The sequence below is a fragment of the Thunnus albacares genome, chromosome 11 (assembly GCF_914725855.1).
Source record: "Thunnus albacares chromosome 11, fThuAlb1.1, whole genome shotgun sequence".
Classification (NCBI taxonomy): Eukaryota; Metazoa; Chordata; class Actinopteri; order Scombriformes; family Scombridae; genus Thunnus; species Thunnus albacares.
Genome location: NC_058116.1, coordinates 17571008 through 17588166, shown reverse-complemented (window position 1 = coordinate 17588166; position 17159 = coordinate 17571008). Strand labels below are relative to the sequence as shown.

Below are 17159 nucleotides of genomic sequence, written 5' to 3'. Positions count from 1 at the left end.
AATACACTCCAGTGCACCACAACACACTGCGACCACAGTAATAAACATTAAGTAGAATTATCAACTTTCTGACAATGTCCGTAAGAAACTGAAAATGTATACTTTTTGTAAAAGTAGAATTTATTGTATCAGCAGTAACTTCAGCAGCTCTGAGATGGCTGAAAGGTAACCCAGTAACAAGCCTGATATTGAGATTCACATACAGACTATGTTATGTTTTCACAGTGGAAATGTGTTCAAGGACTGGCGGGTCTCAGCAAGATAAAGCAGAAAGACCTGGGTCATGCAGCTAACATGCTAGCTAATATGTGCAAGACCCACTTACTCTGTATAACTACACAAGCACGTTAAAAATGTAGAACGTCTTGTATCACAAATAGAAAATACAATCATGCTCAATATGAAAATACAATGACAATAGGTACGGATGAAAAGAAATGTCCTCCTACCTCTTCCAACTTGGAAAACGAAGACCAACAGAAACTTGTCCACCAACAATTAACGCAGGGGAGATTTGGAGGTAAACCATAGACTCTAAAAAAGTATGGACGTAGTCACCATGACATGACCCATTGGTTTGTGGACTGCAGTTTTGAAACCTCGAGTTCAATGATTTGACCATTTGACCATCTTTGATTTTTGGAGCCAGAGGTGACCATATTTGGAGCTGTCCCTAGCGCTAGCTGCTAGTTTAGTTAGCACTGTGCATTTACAGTCTATGATTAACTATATAATATAGATATAAATAATGCTAATGCTAATTTTCGTTAGCAAAAAACAGGCTTAAAACCATTCAAACAAAATGTACTTACTGGAAAAACTAGACATCCGACTCCTCAGAGGGTCTTTTAGTGCAACCAAACACTGAACAAGACTTTATTAGGTGAACAAAATGTGTCAACTAACTTTCATGAACTGAAAACATATTGTGAAACGCCTATAATCTGTGAATACACTGTGGTTACATTACGTAATCAACGTTGTCGCTGTGGCAACAACTTGTAAATCACGAGGTAGCCATGCCCTAAAGCATACACTGCTTTATCATCTATTTTATTTTAAATAGGACCACAATTTACAAAATGAACATCAAGTTGTATTAAGGAAGACTTGAAACTAGCGATTGAGACCATAAACTCATTAGGAATATATTTAAGGCACTTCCGCATTGGCTTCATTTTTCAGACTGGGAGCTACCCGTTTGAGGTAAACTAGAAACAGTTGTGTGGTCTGAAGTATGTTAATCTTCTTCATCTTTAGGGTTTTATGCCAACTGCTATTGTATTGCTACCAACTTCTGGATGTAAGAAGTATCTCAATCCTAGTTCACTTAACTTAAAGGGTTTGTGATTAAACAACATATCAATATTTTGTACAGACAAAGAGAGACACAATTACATGGACTTGATTAGAAAATATATTTTAACTTAAAGGGGATTTATTATGCTTTTCCTTATTTTCTGTCTATGTATTATTTTACAATGTCAGATTTTCATATTCAACATGTCCAAACTGTCAAAATAATGAGGTAAATGTATGTAGACGTAACGCCTGTGAGCAAAAAGCAGCAGACTGAATGCTTGGTTTCCAAAGTTTTTTTCTACTTTCAGCCCAAGTCGACATTGGCTTGTGACAGATTTCTTTATGGTCATCTGTTCACTGCTCTGCTCCGCTAACATTGCGGCATTTTTCCATTGTTTTGGGGGTAGTCACACTGAGCCATGACTCCAGTCAAACTGGCACGCTCTGAGTGTTTTTCCATTACACAGCACAGCAAAGTAAAATAAGTTGTTTACCTGTTGGAGTTGTGCTGGTCATCTGCAGGTCTTGGCTGCTTGTGCTATCCCTCCCTGCATTATTTCTAACTGATCCTCTGAACAAAAAGCTCCAAATATCTCCATATGTTCTTGTGTCGACAACGCCGATAACAACGCTCTGCTAACTTGGTGAGGAACACAGGAAAAGTCTCCTTTTATTTAGTCATTTAAAAGCTTTTAATATGAAGTGGCAAAAGCAGGAAATGTTGGGTTTTCATCGGCAGCAACTTAACACTACTCTGATACGTGCTGTCCCTCAGCTTTCAGAAAACTGCCCAGTCAGAACAGAGTGGGCTCATCGTGAGGGGGGCCTTTAAGAGACAGGAGCTAAAACTGCCTGTTTAAGACAGAGGCTGAACTGAGGAGCTGCATAAAGGGCCAGTATAAGATAAGGAGGTTTTTGAACTGTGAATCATGTAAAGCTACTCAGGTGGAGTCTAAATATAAAAATATAGAGCTGGAAATTAGCATAATAGGTCCCCTTTAACAAAGACATTTATTTTAAGTAAACTGAAAATAAAAAATGAATATGAAGTACACAACCTGTTCTTTGAGTGTACATATGACATGGTATGCTGACACAAAACATGCACATGGGAGGAAGAGGAGGAGAAGGAGAGGGAGGAAGAGGAGGAGGAGGAGGAGGAGGAGGGGGATGAAGGGTAAACAGAAACCAAATGCTGCAGTGGAGAGAGAGTGTGACGTTGCCTTGAGCAAGGAGGTGAACCGCAGCTGCATCTTGTGGAATTTACCATCAATGAAAATGAAAATCACCTGAGTGAGCACAGAATGAGTTTGTGGTTGCTCAGTAAAATGTCGAGAAAAAAAAATAGCACTTTTGGTTTCACTATTCTTAACAGGCAAAGACCCCATTAACTTCTGCAATCCTCCTACAAGAAAAATGCATGACTGCTTCAGCATCAAATATTTACTAATGCGGTGAGTTGAAGATGTTTTGGCCTTCAGGTTTTCACAAGATTGTGCTCTCTTCAATTTTAATTAGATTTGTGTCAGTGTGCACTTCATTTCACCTAGTGGGGACACGCAATTCATCAATCAGTGTCATAATGTTCTTTGCATGTGTAACGTGCTGCATTGCTGAGAAGTATCAAGAACTCCAGGCCAAACACACACACCCAATCAATCAACTGACTGGTATCCTAGCAACTTGCACATACATTTTGACAAACTGATAAAAAGATAGCATATAAAAATGGGAACATTATAGCTTGAAAACCTCAGGACTGAGATAGTGCTCCTCATGTACTGTACAACAGCGCTGCTGCAGCAGCTACTGCACCCATGGGAACCTTTGAGCACACACTGTTTAGTCAGACACACACAGATTAAAAACTTCAGGATAAAATATTCTGTTCCTCCGGGGAAATATTAGCAAAGGGTCAGCAAGACAACAACTATTTACAAACTGTTTTCACATTCTGCTCATGGCCCAGAGTGTGCAGCTCATCAAAAGGACTCCCGTTAGGCCCCTTCCTTCTGAGCACTGAGATATGGAAACTCTAATTCCATCGCTTACTCACTATGGCTTTCTTTCACATACATGCTCTGTCTGTCTCTCACACTGTGACTGGCTGCGTACTGGCATGTGCTGGGTCATCTGGCAGAGAGGCAGATGGAGCAGTCCTACTCTCCAGCACCTGCCTGGCCCACATTAACCGACTCATCTCTGTGCTCAGCAAATCATAGTCAGGATCACGCACAGCTGCTTAAAACAACAGGCTTATGCATATCACAACTGCCAAATAAAGCCTGTTGCAAGCGCAGCCACAGCTCAGTCCTGTAAAACACTAAAATAAAGACTGATACGTGGACATTTAATCCAAGGAGGTTTTTTTTTTAAATGGCAAAAACCCAATATCAAGAAGCAAATCAATACTTTTTTACTGAACAAGATGAACAAAATCATTAAAGGAATAGGTCGAAAGTTTGGGAAATATGATCATTCACTTTCTTGCCGAGAGTTAGATGAGTACATTAATACCACTCTCAGATCTGGAGAGTAGTATCAATTTTCTCATCTAATTAAATCTAGTATTGGGGTTCCCAAACGACAGGTTGAGGTGCCAGATCAAGCCCCCGAGACGATTTCATAAGATTCCCCACATGTTTAAAACTTGTTAGATCCAGCAAATTAATTCTTTATTCTATTTTCTTTCAGTCTTTCATTTGAGTGTATGATAATGATCTAATTTTCAAGCAATGCTGCAAAAATAGAGCATATAAATTGGCACACATTTAACCTTTAGAAAGCCGCGCCTAACTGTGCAACTTGTCAACATAACACACTTAAGCTATAGGACCAACAGAACTTTGATTTACTACAGTGCGCCAGACACACAAACATGTCTTCTTCTAAACTTGGAGGACAGACAGTCTCAAGAGAAGATGGAGTTTTATGTGTTGCTTTCTGTCTCATCTGCAACGACAAAGCTCCTTTCTCCAGAAATACAATCTCAACTGGCCTTGTCTACTAAATCCAATGTGCATAATGATAGGGAGGAGGGAGAGAAGAGTTGCTTAGCTTTGATGTGTATATTATTGAAACTGATTTTGTATTTGCTTCACATGATTTAAACTGTCTATCGAATTATCTGTAACTCTAGAAATTCATCCTGCTAATAGTAGCCTGAGAAGTTCATTTTAACATCAAAACACCAGTCAGGAGTCCACATATACAGTATGTCAAGGTGGCTCTCTTGCACTCAAAGAGGGTACCAACACCTTAGGGGAAAGAAATCAGTTGATAGGGCAAAAGAAGGTAAGATAAAGAGTTGATGTGAGAAAACGTATGATTTCATTTTCTGTCAGTCTGACCCTGGAAGCCAGAATTCCCACTCTTTGTGAGCAGACAGGTCACAGTCTGCTTAGAGAGGGGTGAACCCACTTCAAGCCACCGACAGCCTCACTCAGCCTGCCAGGGAGCCTCACAGACAGGGGGAGGAAATACTGCCCTCTATCAGCAGTGCTCATTTCTCCCCATGTAGGAGCAGACAAACACACTGAAGGAAAAAGGATAAAACACAAGTGTCACATACACACGTCTTTGACTCGGAAGTCTTCTCCATGTCCTCTTCTTCCGTCAGAGACAGTATAAAACAGAAGGAAAACACAATGGTCAGACTGTGTTCCAGGTTGTGTTCAGAGGCTCAGCTGTGAGCGGACCTAACTGTAGATGACTTGTTCTGGGAGGGGGGGGTGGGTGGGTTGTGGGGGGGGGGGGAGTGGGGGGAGTTCCCTGCTTCCGTTGCATACATATGGAAAAGGATGGAAATGATGGCTCCGAGTGGGTTTATGAATAAGAAAGGTCACAAAAGGGCTGAGGCTGTGACATAGATGGGCAGCCCACTCAGCAGTTTTCCTTGCTGCACTTGTGGAAAGTAAATGAGTACTTGAATGTTTCAATGGAGAAGATTTACACGGGCATTTTTACTGAAGCACCTTGCTGGGATATGTATTCACTGTCATATAAAATCAGCACTCTGACCACTGCACCGCCCATAGCAGGAGCCACCAACACACAGCTGGACTGCAGTCCGAGACTTGCAGCTATAACCAGTAGGCAGCCTCCGCTGTCCTGGGAATGGTTGGAAATTATAGGGCCCCTAAACTGACAGTAGAGGACTGACAGTGATATCAAAATCTCAATAATCCTTACTTGTCGGGTGAATCTCATGCAGTAACATTTTTTTGTGTGTTGTCCTGTACACAGAAAGACTTTGGGTTCATACTCTGAAAGCCTTTATCGTTCCAGCTCTCCTCCTATTACTAAGCAAAACACTCAAAACTGGTTCCCATGGCAACGTGGAGAACCTAACCTGGAACAGTTGGAACTGAATGCAGCGCGACCTGTAAACACACATGGACACACAAACACATATTCGCACGAGCACAATGGCAGCAGTTTTGCTCAATTTTGCCTTTGCTTCGACTTTTGCTGCTTCACAGAAAACTCAAAAAACATCCACATAGGAAAAGTGGTGTGTAAAAAAAAATCCATGTATGTTGCTTCTTTACTGCAACAAATGTGGCTGTGGCCTAGCAAGGTAAGAGGCTGACAAATATCCGGGGAGTGGGGGGGTTAAGGTCCGGCAGAAGAGATTAAGAAGGCCATTTGACCTGGGTGAAGCTTTGGGCCAACAGCATTCCCAGCTTGACGCTCTAAGCCAGTGTCTCGATCCCTACCACCCAACCCGCTTGATTGGCTGCGTGTGAGCATTACGGCTCCTGGCTCACTCCGTGTCGCGCTCTGATTGGCTCGCTGGGAGTTTTCGCCATATTCATTTCACCTGTTCAAGACCCGTCAGAGCACCCAAGTTCCACAGGGATGGTGGGGTTATATGGTGTTGATATGGGACAAGGACAGGGTCTGCCTGTGTGAGAATTGCCACCTGCTGTGCGCCTCAGCTGCCCACCCGTCCATGGAGACCACACCCTTGGGTGTCCACTGGGAGCACTGGCACACTCAAGGGTGAGAAACACTAAACTTTACATCCTGTTCAGCTGGGATTCACCACAGCCTCTCTGTCTCTCCAGTGTCCTCCTCAAGCTGCGTGTGAACATACATGTGCATAAACACCCACCCTCATATACATGCTGCACACACACAAGAGAAACAGACTGAGCAAACAGACAGATGTAGCAGCTGCTACATCTTCAAATTACTTCCCCAAAAAAGAACTTGGTGTACAAACTGCGCTACTAATAATCACGATTTTAATTCATTAAATATTCACATGCAGCACATTTAAGATTCCAGCGATTCATCAAACTCTAACTCCGCAAATCAGCATCCTCAAACATCTGCTCAAAACAATGTCCCGTAGAGGATTAAGATTTTGTAGAAACAGACAAACAAAAGTGTTGTCTGAAGCACACCTTGTAAACAGGTCTGTAAGAAAATTAAAATATGCAAAAGAATAAGTTGAATTCACTCACTCCATCAGCACCGAATGTGACGTTTCCGTCCAAAATGACCAGAATATAATTCTTATATAATCAGTGCTGCCAGAGTTAGCGAGAAATCAACTTTTTCTTTCATTTTGTAGAAGCAGAAACTGCCTTCAACAAGCATATGAGATAAGTGATCATATGTGTCATCAGTAACAAACTCTCTGCCAGACATTTAGAAGAAAAATGGCTTCAGTGGCTCAGTTCGAGGAGGTTTTATGCCTCTCATATCTAATCAATGAAGGTTTATTTTCCTTCTACTATTCCTTTACTTCCAGTCATTCAATAATAACAACTAGTGAGTACTAATGTGTAACGGTGAGGTCACAAATAGAAACAAAGGCAGAAGAAGCACCCCCTCTGACTGAGTGCCCTGTTGGATGAATACAGTTTCGCAGCCAAAACTGCTATCTGTCACTGACCAAGCACATCAGCAACTGCTGCTCCAATTCTGTCACTTCCCTTCACGTGAAACCATCTCCAACCAGCCATGGACAAGTAGTGAAGTCTCGTTTTACTTCTCTCATCTCCGGTATGTTTGGGTGACGTATTATTAGCAGAAAAATGCGAGACTTGGGATGTCCAGTCAAAACAATCCTCCTCATCCCCGGGCCACACCTTCCACACCTCCTCACTGCTGCTCCTAGCTGGAGAGTCATGTCTGATGATTATTTAACTCCTGGTTGTAATGAGTGTAATGCTGCTGTAACATATTAGTCATGCAACAGGTTGGAGAGGAATGTGAGTGACAGCTTGCTGAGAAATGAATCTCTGCAGTTGCTGCTGTGATGTACATGCAAGTGTCTGTTAAAAGAAAGACTCAAACTCTCAAGGAGCTTTAACAGCGGTCCCACGGGTCTGATAGACTCACAATGAATTTACAATTCTCTCACATCTAATCTCGCTGTTCCCCTAAGCTATGTATTCTCTTGCACTAGATGGTCTGTTATCACTTCAGGAGAAAAATACACTACTCTGGCTTTCGTTAAAAAAAAAGTTAATAATTGATTTACAAATTTAGCAGCGCTGAAATTTAAATGCAGCGGCTTCAACACACTCAAAATACATAGCCTTTATCTAATACATGGCGAGGAGTGAGTCATTATTTCTGGGGGTGCTAATGATTATTCTTCACACAGGAGCATTATTTTACACCACAGGGACTCAGTCAAATATAAATTGCTCTAAAGCACAAAGTATACTCTCTTCTTCACCCCCCCATTAGTCAAAAGCCTGCAACAAGCCAACAGTAAGTTAAAAAGACACCAACAATACTCTTCAGGGCAGAAAATGAACACAGTTGAGAGACACCTTGGGTATCTGCTGCCCTCGTTCCTCAAAGCAGATCACTTTGAGCGATCCCTCCTCACAGACAGGTGAGGGGAGACATTAGGAAGAGGGTGCAGCGGATGTGGCTGTAGAGGGGAACAGTGCAGCGCCTCCTGCTATCACCGGAGCCTGAATTGGAGAGCTTCCCCTACACCCAGGATCAACTGGGGAGTATTAATGGATTCGGAGTGGATCAACTGATGGCTATCGTATTTCACTGTTTTGACTCAGAGCGCACTGACAACCCAACACACACATCTGCATGTGCACTGTGGTGCAATGCAGATGTTTACACCCATGTCTTGGTTTGTATTCTTTTGTAAGAAATTGCTCTTCCAATCAATTTTGCTTCATCAAACAACATTATCCTATAAAGTTAGACAGTTCAACTTGTTTTTGTTGTGATGCAACCAAGCAGAGTGTTCAATCACAAGTTCATCGCTTGTTTATTTGAGTGTATTTTCAATCCAGGTTAACTCAAAGGTGTAGAGAGATAAGTATGAGAGGAAATGTCTGGTTTTAACAGCAAAACAAGCCAGTAAACAAACGCGTGTACTATTCAAGAAGACATCTTTAAATGTGTTTATCCCACAACAACACTGATGTCTCCACATGCTTAATATTACTCACTGATCACAGCTCACTTGAGTCTCTTTGTCCACACCTTCCACACCTATTCGATAGTCAAGCAACACTGGATATCATTAATATAGCACCGATATCAATTAACACCAAGTCACACACTGTTTCCTCGTGTGTTGCACCAGCAGAGACTTCGCCACGTGCTTTGCTTAACAAGGACACTTAACAGGGAGGAAATTTCAGCATAAGCCACCATGAAAAAAATATGCAAAAATGCATTCAAGATATTTACAGTTGAACAAACAGACTTAATTTTCTGATCAAACAAATTTGTGTTCTTCCAATCAAATTTAGACCATGTAATTAATAAATTAATAATAATCATGCTCCATAAATCTAATTATTTTCTCCAGTGTTTTATGACTTCTGAGGTTTGATTTAACAGTTTATTTTTTAAAATCTACAATTATAGAACAAGCTCAGATGTTTATAACAATCATACTACCTGTGTCAAAAATATGATTTTAAGTTTTACTCACTAAAATAAAAAATATTCAATTAATTTTAAATAGCAGTTGTCTCAGGAATGAAATCTAATCAATATGAAGTCAGCTTCATTATTATAATACTGATCAATTGATCAAAACAATCCTAATAATTATTAAAAGTATATTTGAAATATGAATGACAATGTGAAACTAATTATTCTGCATTTCCAGAGACAAAAAGCTTCAAAAGCTTTTTTTAAATAAAATCAAAATGCTAGTTTACTTTGATAAAATTAGTCAGATCCAAATCAGGCACAAACTGGCGCCTCTGAACTAATTTGTAATTTCAAAATATAAAATTAATTTAAGTGACATAACATTTAAATGAGAAACATGATATCAAAATCACAACAATTCATACCTTTGTCTTTACTATGTTATTTAAAATTGCATTTAAAAAAAGGCCTGGTCCTTTACATAATAAACTCATTAGCAAACAAAATGTTATTACAAAGGCAGAATCATTAGTCAGTATTTTTTGTCCCTAAAAATAGAGATAATTTAATTATTAATCCCACTATGCCTGTCAGCACAATGAAGACATTACACAACAAAACACCACTAAAAAACAAACACACAGCAAACAGCAGCCTTTACAAAACCAAGAAATGCCAGCAGGCCTGAAGATGAGACTCACACACAGCTTCTTAAAGGACAAAACAAAAACTGATGATTGGTTCACTGTTTCACTGTGACTCCACTGCAGAAACCATGGATATTTAAAATCCATCCCATAAGAATACCTATAATTATTTATACTATTATTTAAATGAAAGATTGAGAAAATAACATCAAGAAATGAAATATATAATTTTATAATTCTGTGTCTGTATTATTAAATATAAATTTCATGTGTCAATATGTGCAAGACAACTAGAATGAATAAAATTATATCATAAAAAGATAAATCTAAATTTGCAGCTAATCCTCTATAAATGACCACAATATAAATTACAACATCTTTCAATGTAGGACGAAAAAAATGTTTATTTTAAACAGTCAGTTTTATAACAATGTGAATATTTTTGCTGTAGTTGACATGCGCAGGCTGAACAATGACTACAAACACTTTTTTGGGAAATTTCAACATTAAATTCTGAAAGTGCAAAAGCATCCTCGCTTTGAAATGATTTGATCAAATAATATGAGGTTACACCCTCCACGTGTGATTTCTCCCAGTTTTACACTGGCTCTGTGTTTCATAATGAACACCTGTACGTGTCATACGCTGCACACACGTCGACCTCACGGATATGGCGAACATTACGCTATAAAGGCCTGTACAGCTCATGCAGCAGCTCCAGCAGCTCCACACACAGCCGATTGGACGCATGCAGGCACATGTATGGACATTTGCGCCATCTGATTCCGCCTATAGCCGTGCAGTGTGCAGGGCCATCATGGCAGCCATTATGAGGCTCTCCAACATTGCCATGGCCTACGTGCACATTAACTGTGGGGAGTGGCGCAGGCTGTTACACCATGTTGCGCCCTGCAGTTTGCAAAGAACACACTCAAATCAAGCCATAAAGCGAGGAAATAACACAGCAGCTCGATCACACGATGTTTTAAACGTACATATTTCTCTCTACGGTGTCAAAGCACAAAAAAGCGAGAGCTGTGGTGCAGGAAAGTGTAGCCTGCAGAGGGGGAGGACTATGCTGGAAGCGCATAAAGTATGGGTCACGTGTTCCTCCACACGGGGCTTGAATATTTACCTTTTTGTCACGCAATGTAGTCTTTCCCTACAGCTAAAGGCAATGTAGTGAAAAAAGGTGGCTCTATATGTTCTGGGAGAGTGTAGGCTGCATCATATGCCACAAACGAAGCAGTTTAATTACGCATTACGCACAGGGAAATGCTGCATATTTTTAATTAGCCTATTATCCAAAGCAATTAAAAACTCATGGATGTCTGCTGTTTGTAAACTGCGTGGACGAACTGATACAAAAAGCACAAAACATGGCAGTGTTTGTCGTGAATGTGGAGTTTCAGGGTTTATCTATAAATTAGCTCACACACAAACCTTCAACTCTCGCTTTCCTCGCAAACACACCAAAACCTGTGTTTGTCACATACATACACACACACATACACACACACACACACGCACACATGGATATATAGTATACAGTGGAGAGGCTCAGCTGATTGGTATGCAACTCATCGCGCATTGCAGTGTTACAGTCAATAACAAAACCTAACTTTAAGGCCACGTATTGTCTTGAGAGGGAGGGGGGGATTGAATATATGTGCAGCAGGCAATAATAAAGTTTGACCAAAGCTTATATGAGATGAAATTCAGATGCAATGATTGTATGTGTGAGCTCTATGTGTTCATGATTTACAGTAGGAAAAAGGCCTCGCTGCAGATCACGCGATATCGCAGCAGCCACCGTGTTTTCTGCGGATGTTGAGCACTAAAAAACTGTTTCTTTGTCGCTTTTCTTTCTTTTGTTTAATCACCATGAAATTACATTCCCATCGCCAGACAATAACACACCGCCAACACATACATTAAAAATCACACAGTCACACCGAGAAAAGAAGGGGAAATGTGCTTGCTATATTTCTCAGCGGAAGCCTACAGGTCACACAGTCTGCCATGGGGCACAGTATAGGCGTATGACACAATGTGTATGTGTGCGTGAGAGTGAGTGAGTGAGTGTGTGTGTGTGAGTGTGTGTGTGAGTGTATGTGTGTGTGTGTGCCAGATTGTAGGCCTACCTTAGTTTTTTGGGAACAGAGTAGTCTACCTCTATCACCTTTCCGTGTAATTCAACTTTACCTGTAGGGACGAAAATTGATAGTGTAACATTAGCTGTGTCATGAAAGTAACAATGCAAGCTGGTAGGGCCACAGCAACACTTTGAATCACTTCACCAAGTAGGTGCGTCTCCATTCAAACAGCCAACCCCATGAAAAAAGTAACCTTACGCGGGCGCGTTTGTGCGCAGGGCGGCGGATAAACAGGGTATGTTTAGATTAAAACGTCCACAATGTGACATTTTGTGGGTCACAATAGACGGAGTCGGCGCCAAAATGAAGCATGATAAGCTTATATAGTGTGTGAGGAAAATAGGCAGCCATGCTTTCCACTCCCACAACCCTCACAGTGCAATGAGGGGTATTTTTTTTCCTGCTCTCAGTAAAGAATGCAACATCAAAGAAGGTTTGAAAGAAGAATGACTCTTTCTATTGTAGGTAGGTGTTTCTTAATTCTCCGTGTTGAGCCAGCTCGGAGGGTTGAATTTGAAGCGCTCCTCGGCGAAAGCTTGAACACGGCTTTTCGTTACTATTACGAGTGGCCTGCCTGGCGCAGCACGGAATTAGCGTCTCACCTCGTCCCCCCTCAGCTACCTGTTTATTAGCTCTTTCCTCCGGACCCCCATGACCCACCTCCAAGACACCTCGTAAAAACATACCCAGACACCAGAGGAACATGGATCTGACAAGTTTTCCGCGGTCGCTTCGCTCTGCTCTCTTCAATAAAATCAAGATAAAAAATAAGTGAAAAATAATTATGCCTACCCGAACCATCAGACCATCCCATACATTCCAGCGGGTGATTACAAAGTAGCGCCCTACAGTATCGGAATCTCCAAAATATAGGTTATTGTGCGTAAATGCGTTACGACGGCTCGTGTTTTCTTAAACGGGCACCATAAAGCCCCGAGTGTCCTGTGATCGATAATTTATCCTTTTTTTTTTTTTTTTTTTTTTTTGGAGCGTGCATGACTGAGCGTTCATCTAAAAAACTCTGATGGCACACGGATGTGATCGCAATCACTGTCCCGAGCACAAAAAAAGAGAGAGACAATACAAGCAATGATTAATATTTCACATTTCGGACCCTCTGATCTATTGTGCTTTTTAAAAAAACCTGATTCTTGCAGTTTGACTCGCTGTGAATTTTTCCCCCTGTCACCGCAGCATCACCCGTGTTACTTATCAAATCCACACTTACCAGAAAGAGTCTCTATAGCCTTTATGGCCGAGTTCTGGTCGGGGAAGTCCACAAAAGCATAGCCGGATTTCAGCAGGACCTGCTCGGCCACTGGCAGCTTCCTCTCACCAAAGAGCTGCTGCAAGTCCTCGACAGTGACCGAAGGACTTAAATTCCCAACATATAGTTTGTTCATGATCTGAAAGAGGGAAAAAAAATCTCGAAGGGGTATCAGGTCCTAAAGTGTGTGAGAGAGAGTGACGATATTCAGATAAGTAGAAAAAAATAAAAATAATAAAAAAATAAAAAAGGAAAAGCTGATGGGGAAAAAAACGCAGCAATTACCCCCCTATGAAATACTAAGCTATAGGCAACCCCCCAGCACCAACTCTGGTCCTGGTCAAACTCTTTTAACAGGGACTGGGAGAAAAAAAAAGTGTCGTTACGACACTACTCCACAGCCAACAAGCGCCGCCTCTAAATAAAATCTCCCCTAAAATCACCAAAAAAATGTTTGGAGGTACATGCGGGATCCCTCATGGTTTCCCCCAGCGTGGAAAGTGCATTAGGGTATGAAAGTGGCATGATGATCACATTCAAGCAAAGGGATGGGCTTAAAGAAGGCAGAGGGGTTTATTTCATCAAATCATAATAAGGGCCGTGCCTTTGGTCCCTCCAGGCTGGGGAGTGAAAAAGGCTACTGTGTGGAAAATCGAGTCGTTTTGTCGCTGTACTTGTCGATTCAAACAGTGTCACTGATCCGCACTGTTTGCCTTTTATTCATTTATGAGCCACTTAGAAACATGGATTATTGGAGCTGTGCGTGCAGGGGAGGGGGGGGGGTGGGGGTCCAAACCTCGCTGAGAGACACCCATGTACGGAAAACTGTTAATGATATTATCCCATAATTTAAGAAAACTTCTGCAATGATATCAATGATTATTCCATTTTGCTACGATTGCATTTAAAAAAGAAAAACAATATTCTAATAAAGGTTTATAACAATAAGGAAAGTGAAACCTAAAAATCAACATCCTTGTACATTTTGTCCTTGTGCAAAGCAACAGGGAAATTAAATATTCTACATTTTCCTGGGGGTCCCCTGCATCCTGATCAGGGGGACCCAGTGAGGGTAGAAGACATAGACCTGCAGCTAACGCTCTTTTCACATTTCCTCAGAGTTGTTTTAGGAGATGCCACTTTCACTTTTAATTTCAACCTGTGGACAGTGCTGATACAGATCCAACTGCAACATGTAAACATGAGCAGACATTTTTTTAAAAAAAAAAAAAAGGCTGACATGCAGAAGAAGCAGGATTCGTGGCCTTTATTTTATCTGAAAGTAGTCTGTGCATGGATTTGATGCCCTTTATGCAGTGTCAGAGCTCAGACAGGCCACAGACATACTATAGCATCTTTTTTTTTTTTTTTTTTTTTTTTTTTTTATGGTGGTTGTGGTGTAGGTGTGTGCACGTGGGTGTGTTTGAGAGTGAGGTGGATTTTTTTTTGTGGAAAACAAAAGCTGAAACATAAAAAAAGGGCTTGTTCTTGGCGAGGCTGCAGCAGTGCTCATGCCTGGATGTGTAGCCTGTGTCTTCTTGTACCTACACTAGTTACCAAGGGGAGGAGCCTTTGCCTAAACCACTTGAGTGTCTCTACATGTGACTCGCCTGTGCCTTGGAACATTACTGCCACCCTACTGTAGTGAAGAGACTGCCAGCAGCAGGAGTGACCATTCCTCTCCTTGTTTACGTCAGCGTGAACAGAGGAATGTCCAAGCTGTGGCCTATTTACAAAACAGCTCTTTAGTTACTTTCTTGATGACATGCTAACACAGTTGTTGCAAACCTTTTCCACTGCCAGCTGAGACTCATTCAGATCTGAGTTCAGAAAAAATGAGCCAGGAATTACAAAACTAATTTACTGCTCTGAACCTATTGCATTATATATTATAACTATTACATTACCATCACACTACCATGCCTACATTTCCTCCAGGATCAATGAAGTATCTGTCTATAGATTCATTTTACAATCCTTGACATTGTACGTCATTGCTTTTAAATAGCAGCCATATTTTACTGTTTTGTCTGTTGTTAAGTGGTAAAAACCCAGAGAAGAAAAATGCCCAAACTACACACTCTGAATTTGTTTACATTCTTTCCTGTATATGTTACATCCAGCATGCTGACAAAATCAGGCAACCTACCAAAAATGATTTCCACTCCGAAATAGAGAGAATGAACTGGAATTGGAGGGGATGTGACATCTGGGGCGGGTGGGAAGGGGAGGGGGGGTTACAAAGAAAAGAGAACTGCTGACCAAAACAAACAACACTGACATACACATAAATGAAGACTTGTGGTAAAAAAAAAAAGAGGGAAATAAATTCGCTTATGTAGTTTCCAAGGTGTGGTCAGCTTGTGACTGCTGTTGGTCTGATGTGAAGACTGGTGAAAAATGCTGGATCACCTGATTTATCTTATAACTCACAAGTATTTCAGTGGATACTACTCGTATTAGCTCTAAATTGATACATCTGCAACACTATTTACTGTATTTTATTAATGATTTTAAATGCTTTTTACTCTCCAAATAGTAAATCTCCTTTAATTTAGAGACATGGTACATTTTACATTTAATATTAATATCTAAAATGTCTCAAAGGTAGGTTATATTGTGCAATTCACTAAAGTGTAACTATTTACTCAAGTGTTGCACATGAGAGTGGTTTTAAGGAATTAGCAGTTTAAACTATTATTTCCTTTTCTGTTAGATTACTGCTTGTAATGCACTTTAACTACATTACAGCAACTACTTTGAGGAATATGGGTTTACATATAAAAAATATGCTTAAAACTTATGGCAATAAATATAGTTATAGTTTTAAACTACAAAATATAAATTAGTGCATCAGTATCTTTCCTACAGGAAATAAATACTTTTTATTGCCAATATTATGAAACTTAAATTTAATGGGTTGGTTCACCCATTTTACAAAAAAGAAAACATTTTTCTGTGCTGTGAGCTTCACAAATGAAATTCCACTCAACTCCTTCATATTGGAGTAAACGGAGAAATAGATACTGCAAAACCTGGACAATTAAAACAAGAATGATATTCATGTCTGGGTACACTAGAGAAAAGTGACAAAATATGGTTTTTTTTAATCATTTGGGTGAAGTAACCCTTTTAAAGAAACAGCATATTCTTACTGCTTTTCTTTAACCCAAAGATTTGACTTCTTTTTTCACCACCAAAATTTAAAAAATAACAACAATAATAATAAAAGAAACTACACAACTATAAACTACAGCTCCAATAGGACACTGAGTTTGTCATGTACTGCACTCTTATGTCATAGATGCTGGAACAAGTTTGGTCTCTTGTGTGACCAGTAGGGGTAGATGTTAGACTTCAACGTAGTCCCTCAAGGCAGGTCTTGCTACACCACACGGTGAGTTTAAACAGCGGTACTTAGTGAAATGAACTTGATTTGCTAAATTTACTATTGGATTAGCTGTCCTCATCAGTCTGCTCAAAGACTATAAAGAGTGTCAACAAAGCATCAATGTTTTTTTTTTCCTTACAGTTTAAACTTGTGCCTGCTCGACTGACAAGCAGTGGCATTTAAATCGGAGGTTTATGGCTTTCGATTGAGGGAATAGTAATCGTATAATCAGAGTGAATTGCCGTTTTGTTCCACGATTATTGTCTGAATTGGTAAAAAAGATCAGAGATGTGGGTAAAGATTCAGAGATCGGGAACCAGGCTCAGAGAATATGCAGTTCTGTAATATTTTCCCCTGGGGTTATTAGATAATCTAGGACTTTACTAATGCATTTAGCCATATCCATTCAATTGTCCTCAGGTTTTTTTTTGATAAAACTTGGATAAATTATGTATTTATAATGATGTTTATTTGATGTTCTAGTTTATTTCAAGTAACAGGCTATTTCTAGGTATTTT

At 40.3% G+C, this 17159-nt stretch overlaps 1 protein-coding gene across 4 annotated transcripts in view; it reads right to left on the bottom strand.

The window, feature by feature from the left end:
- The window catches only part of igf2bp2a (insulin-like growth factor 2 mRNA binding protein 2a), a 64648-nt gene that overhangs the window by 40243 nt on the left and 7246 nt on the right, over positions 1-17159 (bottom strand). For 3 of the 4 annotated variants that reach the window (XM_044365782.1, XM_044365781.1, XM_044365783.1), the window contains 2 exons: positions 13212-13389; positions 11972-12032 (listed from right to left, as the gene is read on the bottom strand). In XM_044365782.1, coding sequence (XP_044221717.1) covers positions 11972-12032; positions 13212-13386 — 236 coding nt within the window. In that variant the 5' untranslated portion in view covers positions 13387-13389. Of the gene's footprint in view, positions 1-11971; positions 12033-12775; positions 12901-13211; positions 13390-17159 lie in introns of those variants that run through there. The other variant, XM_044365784.1, reaches the window with a different exon arrangement.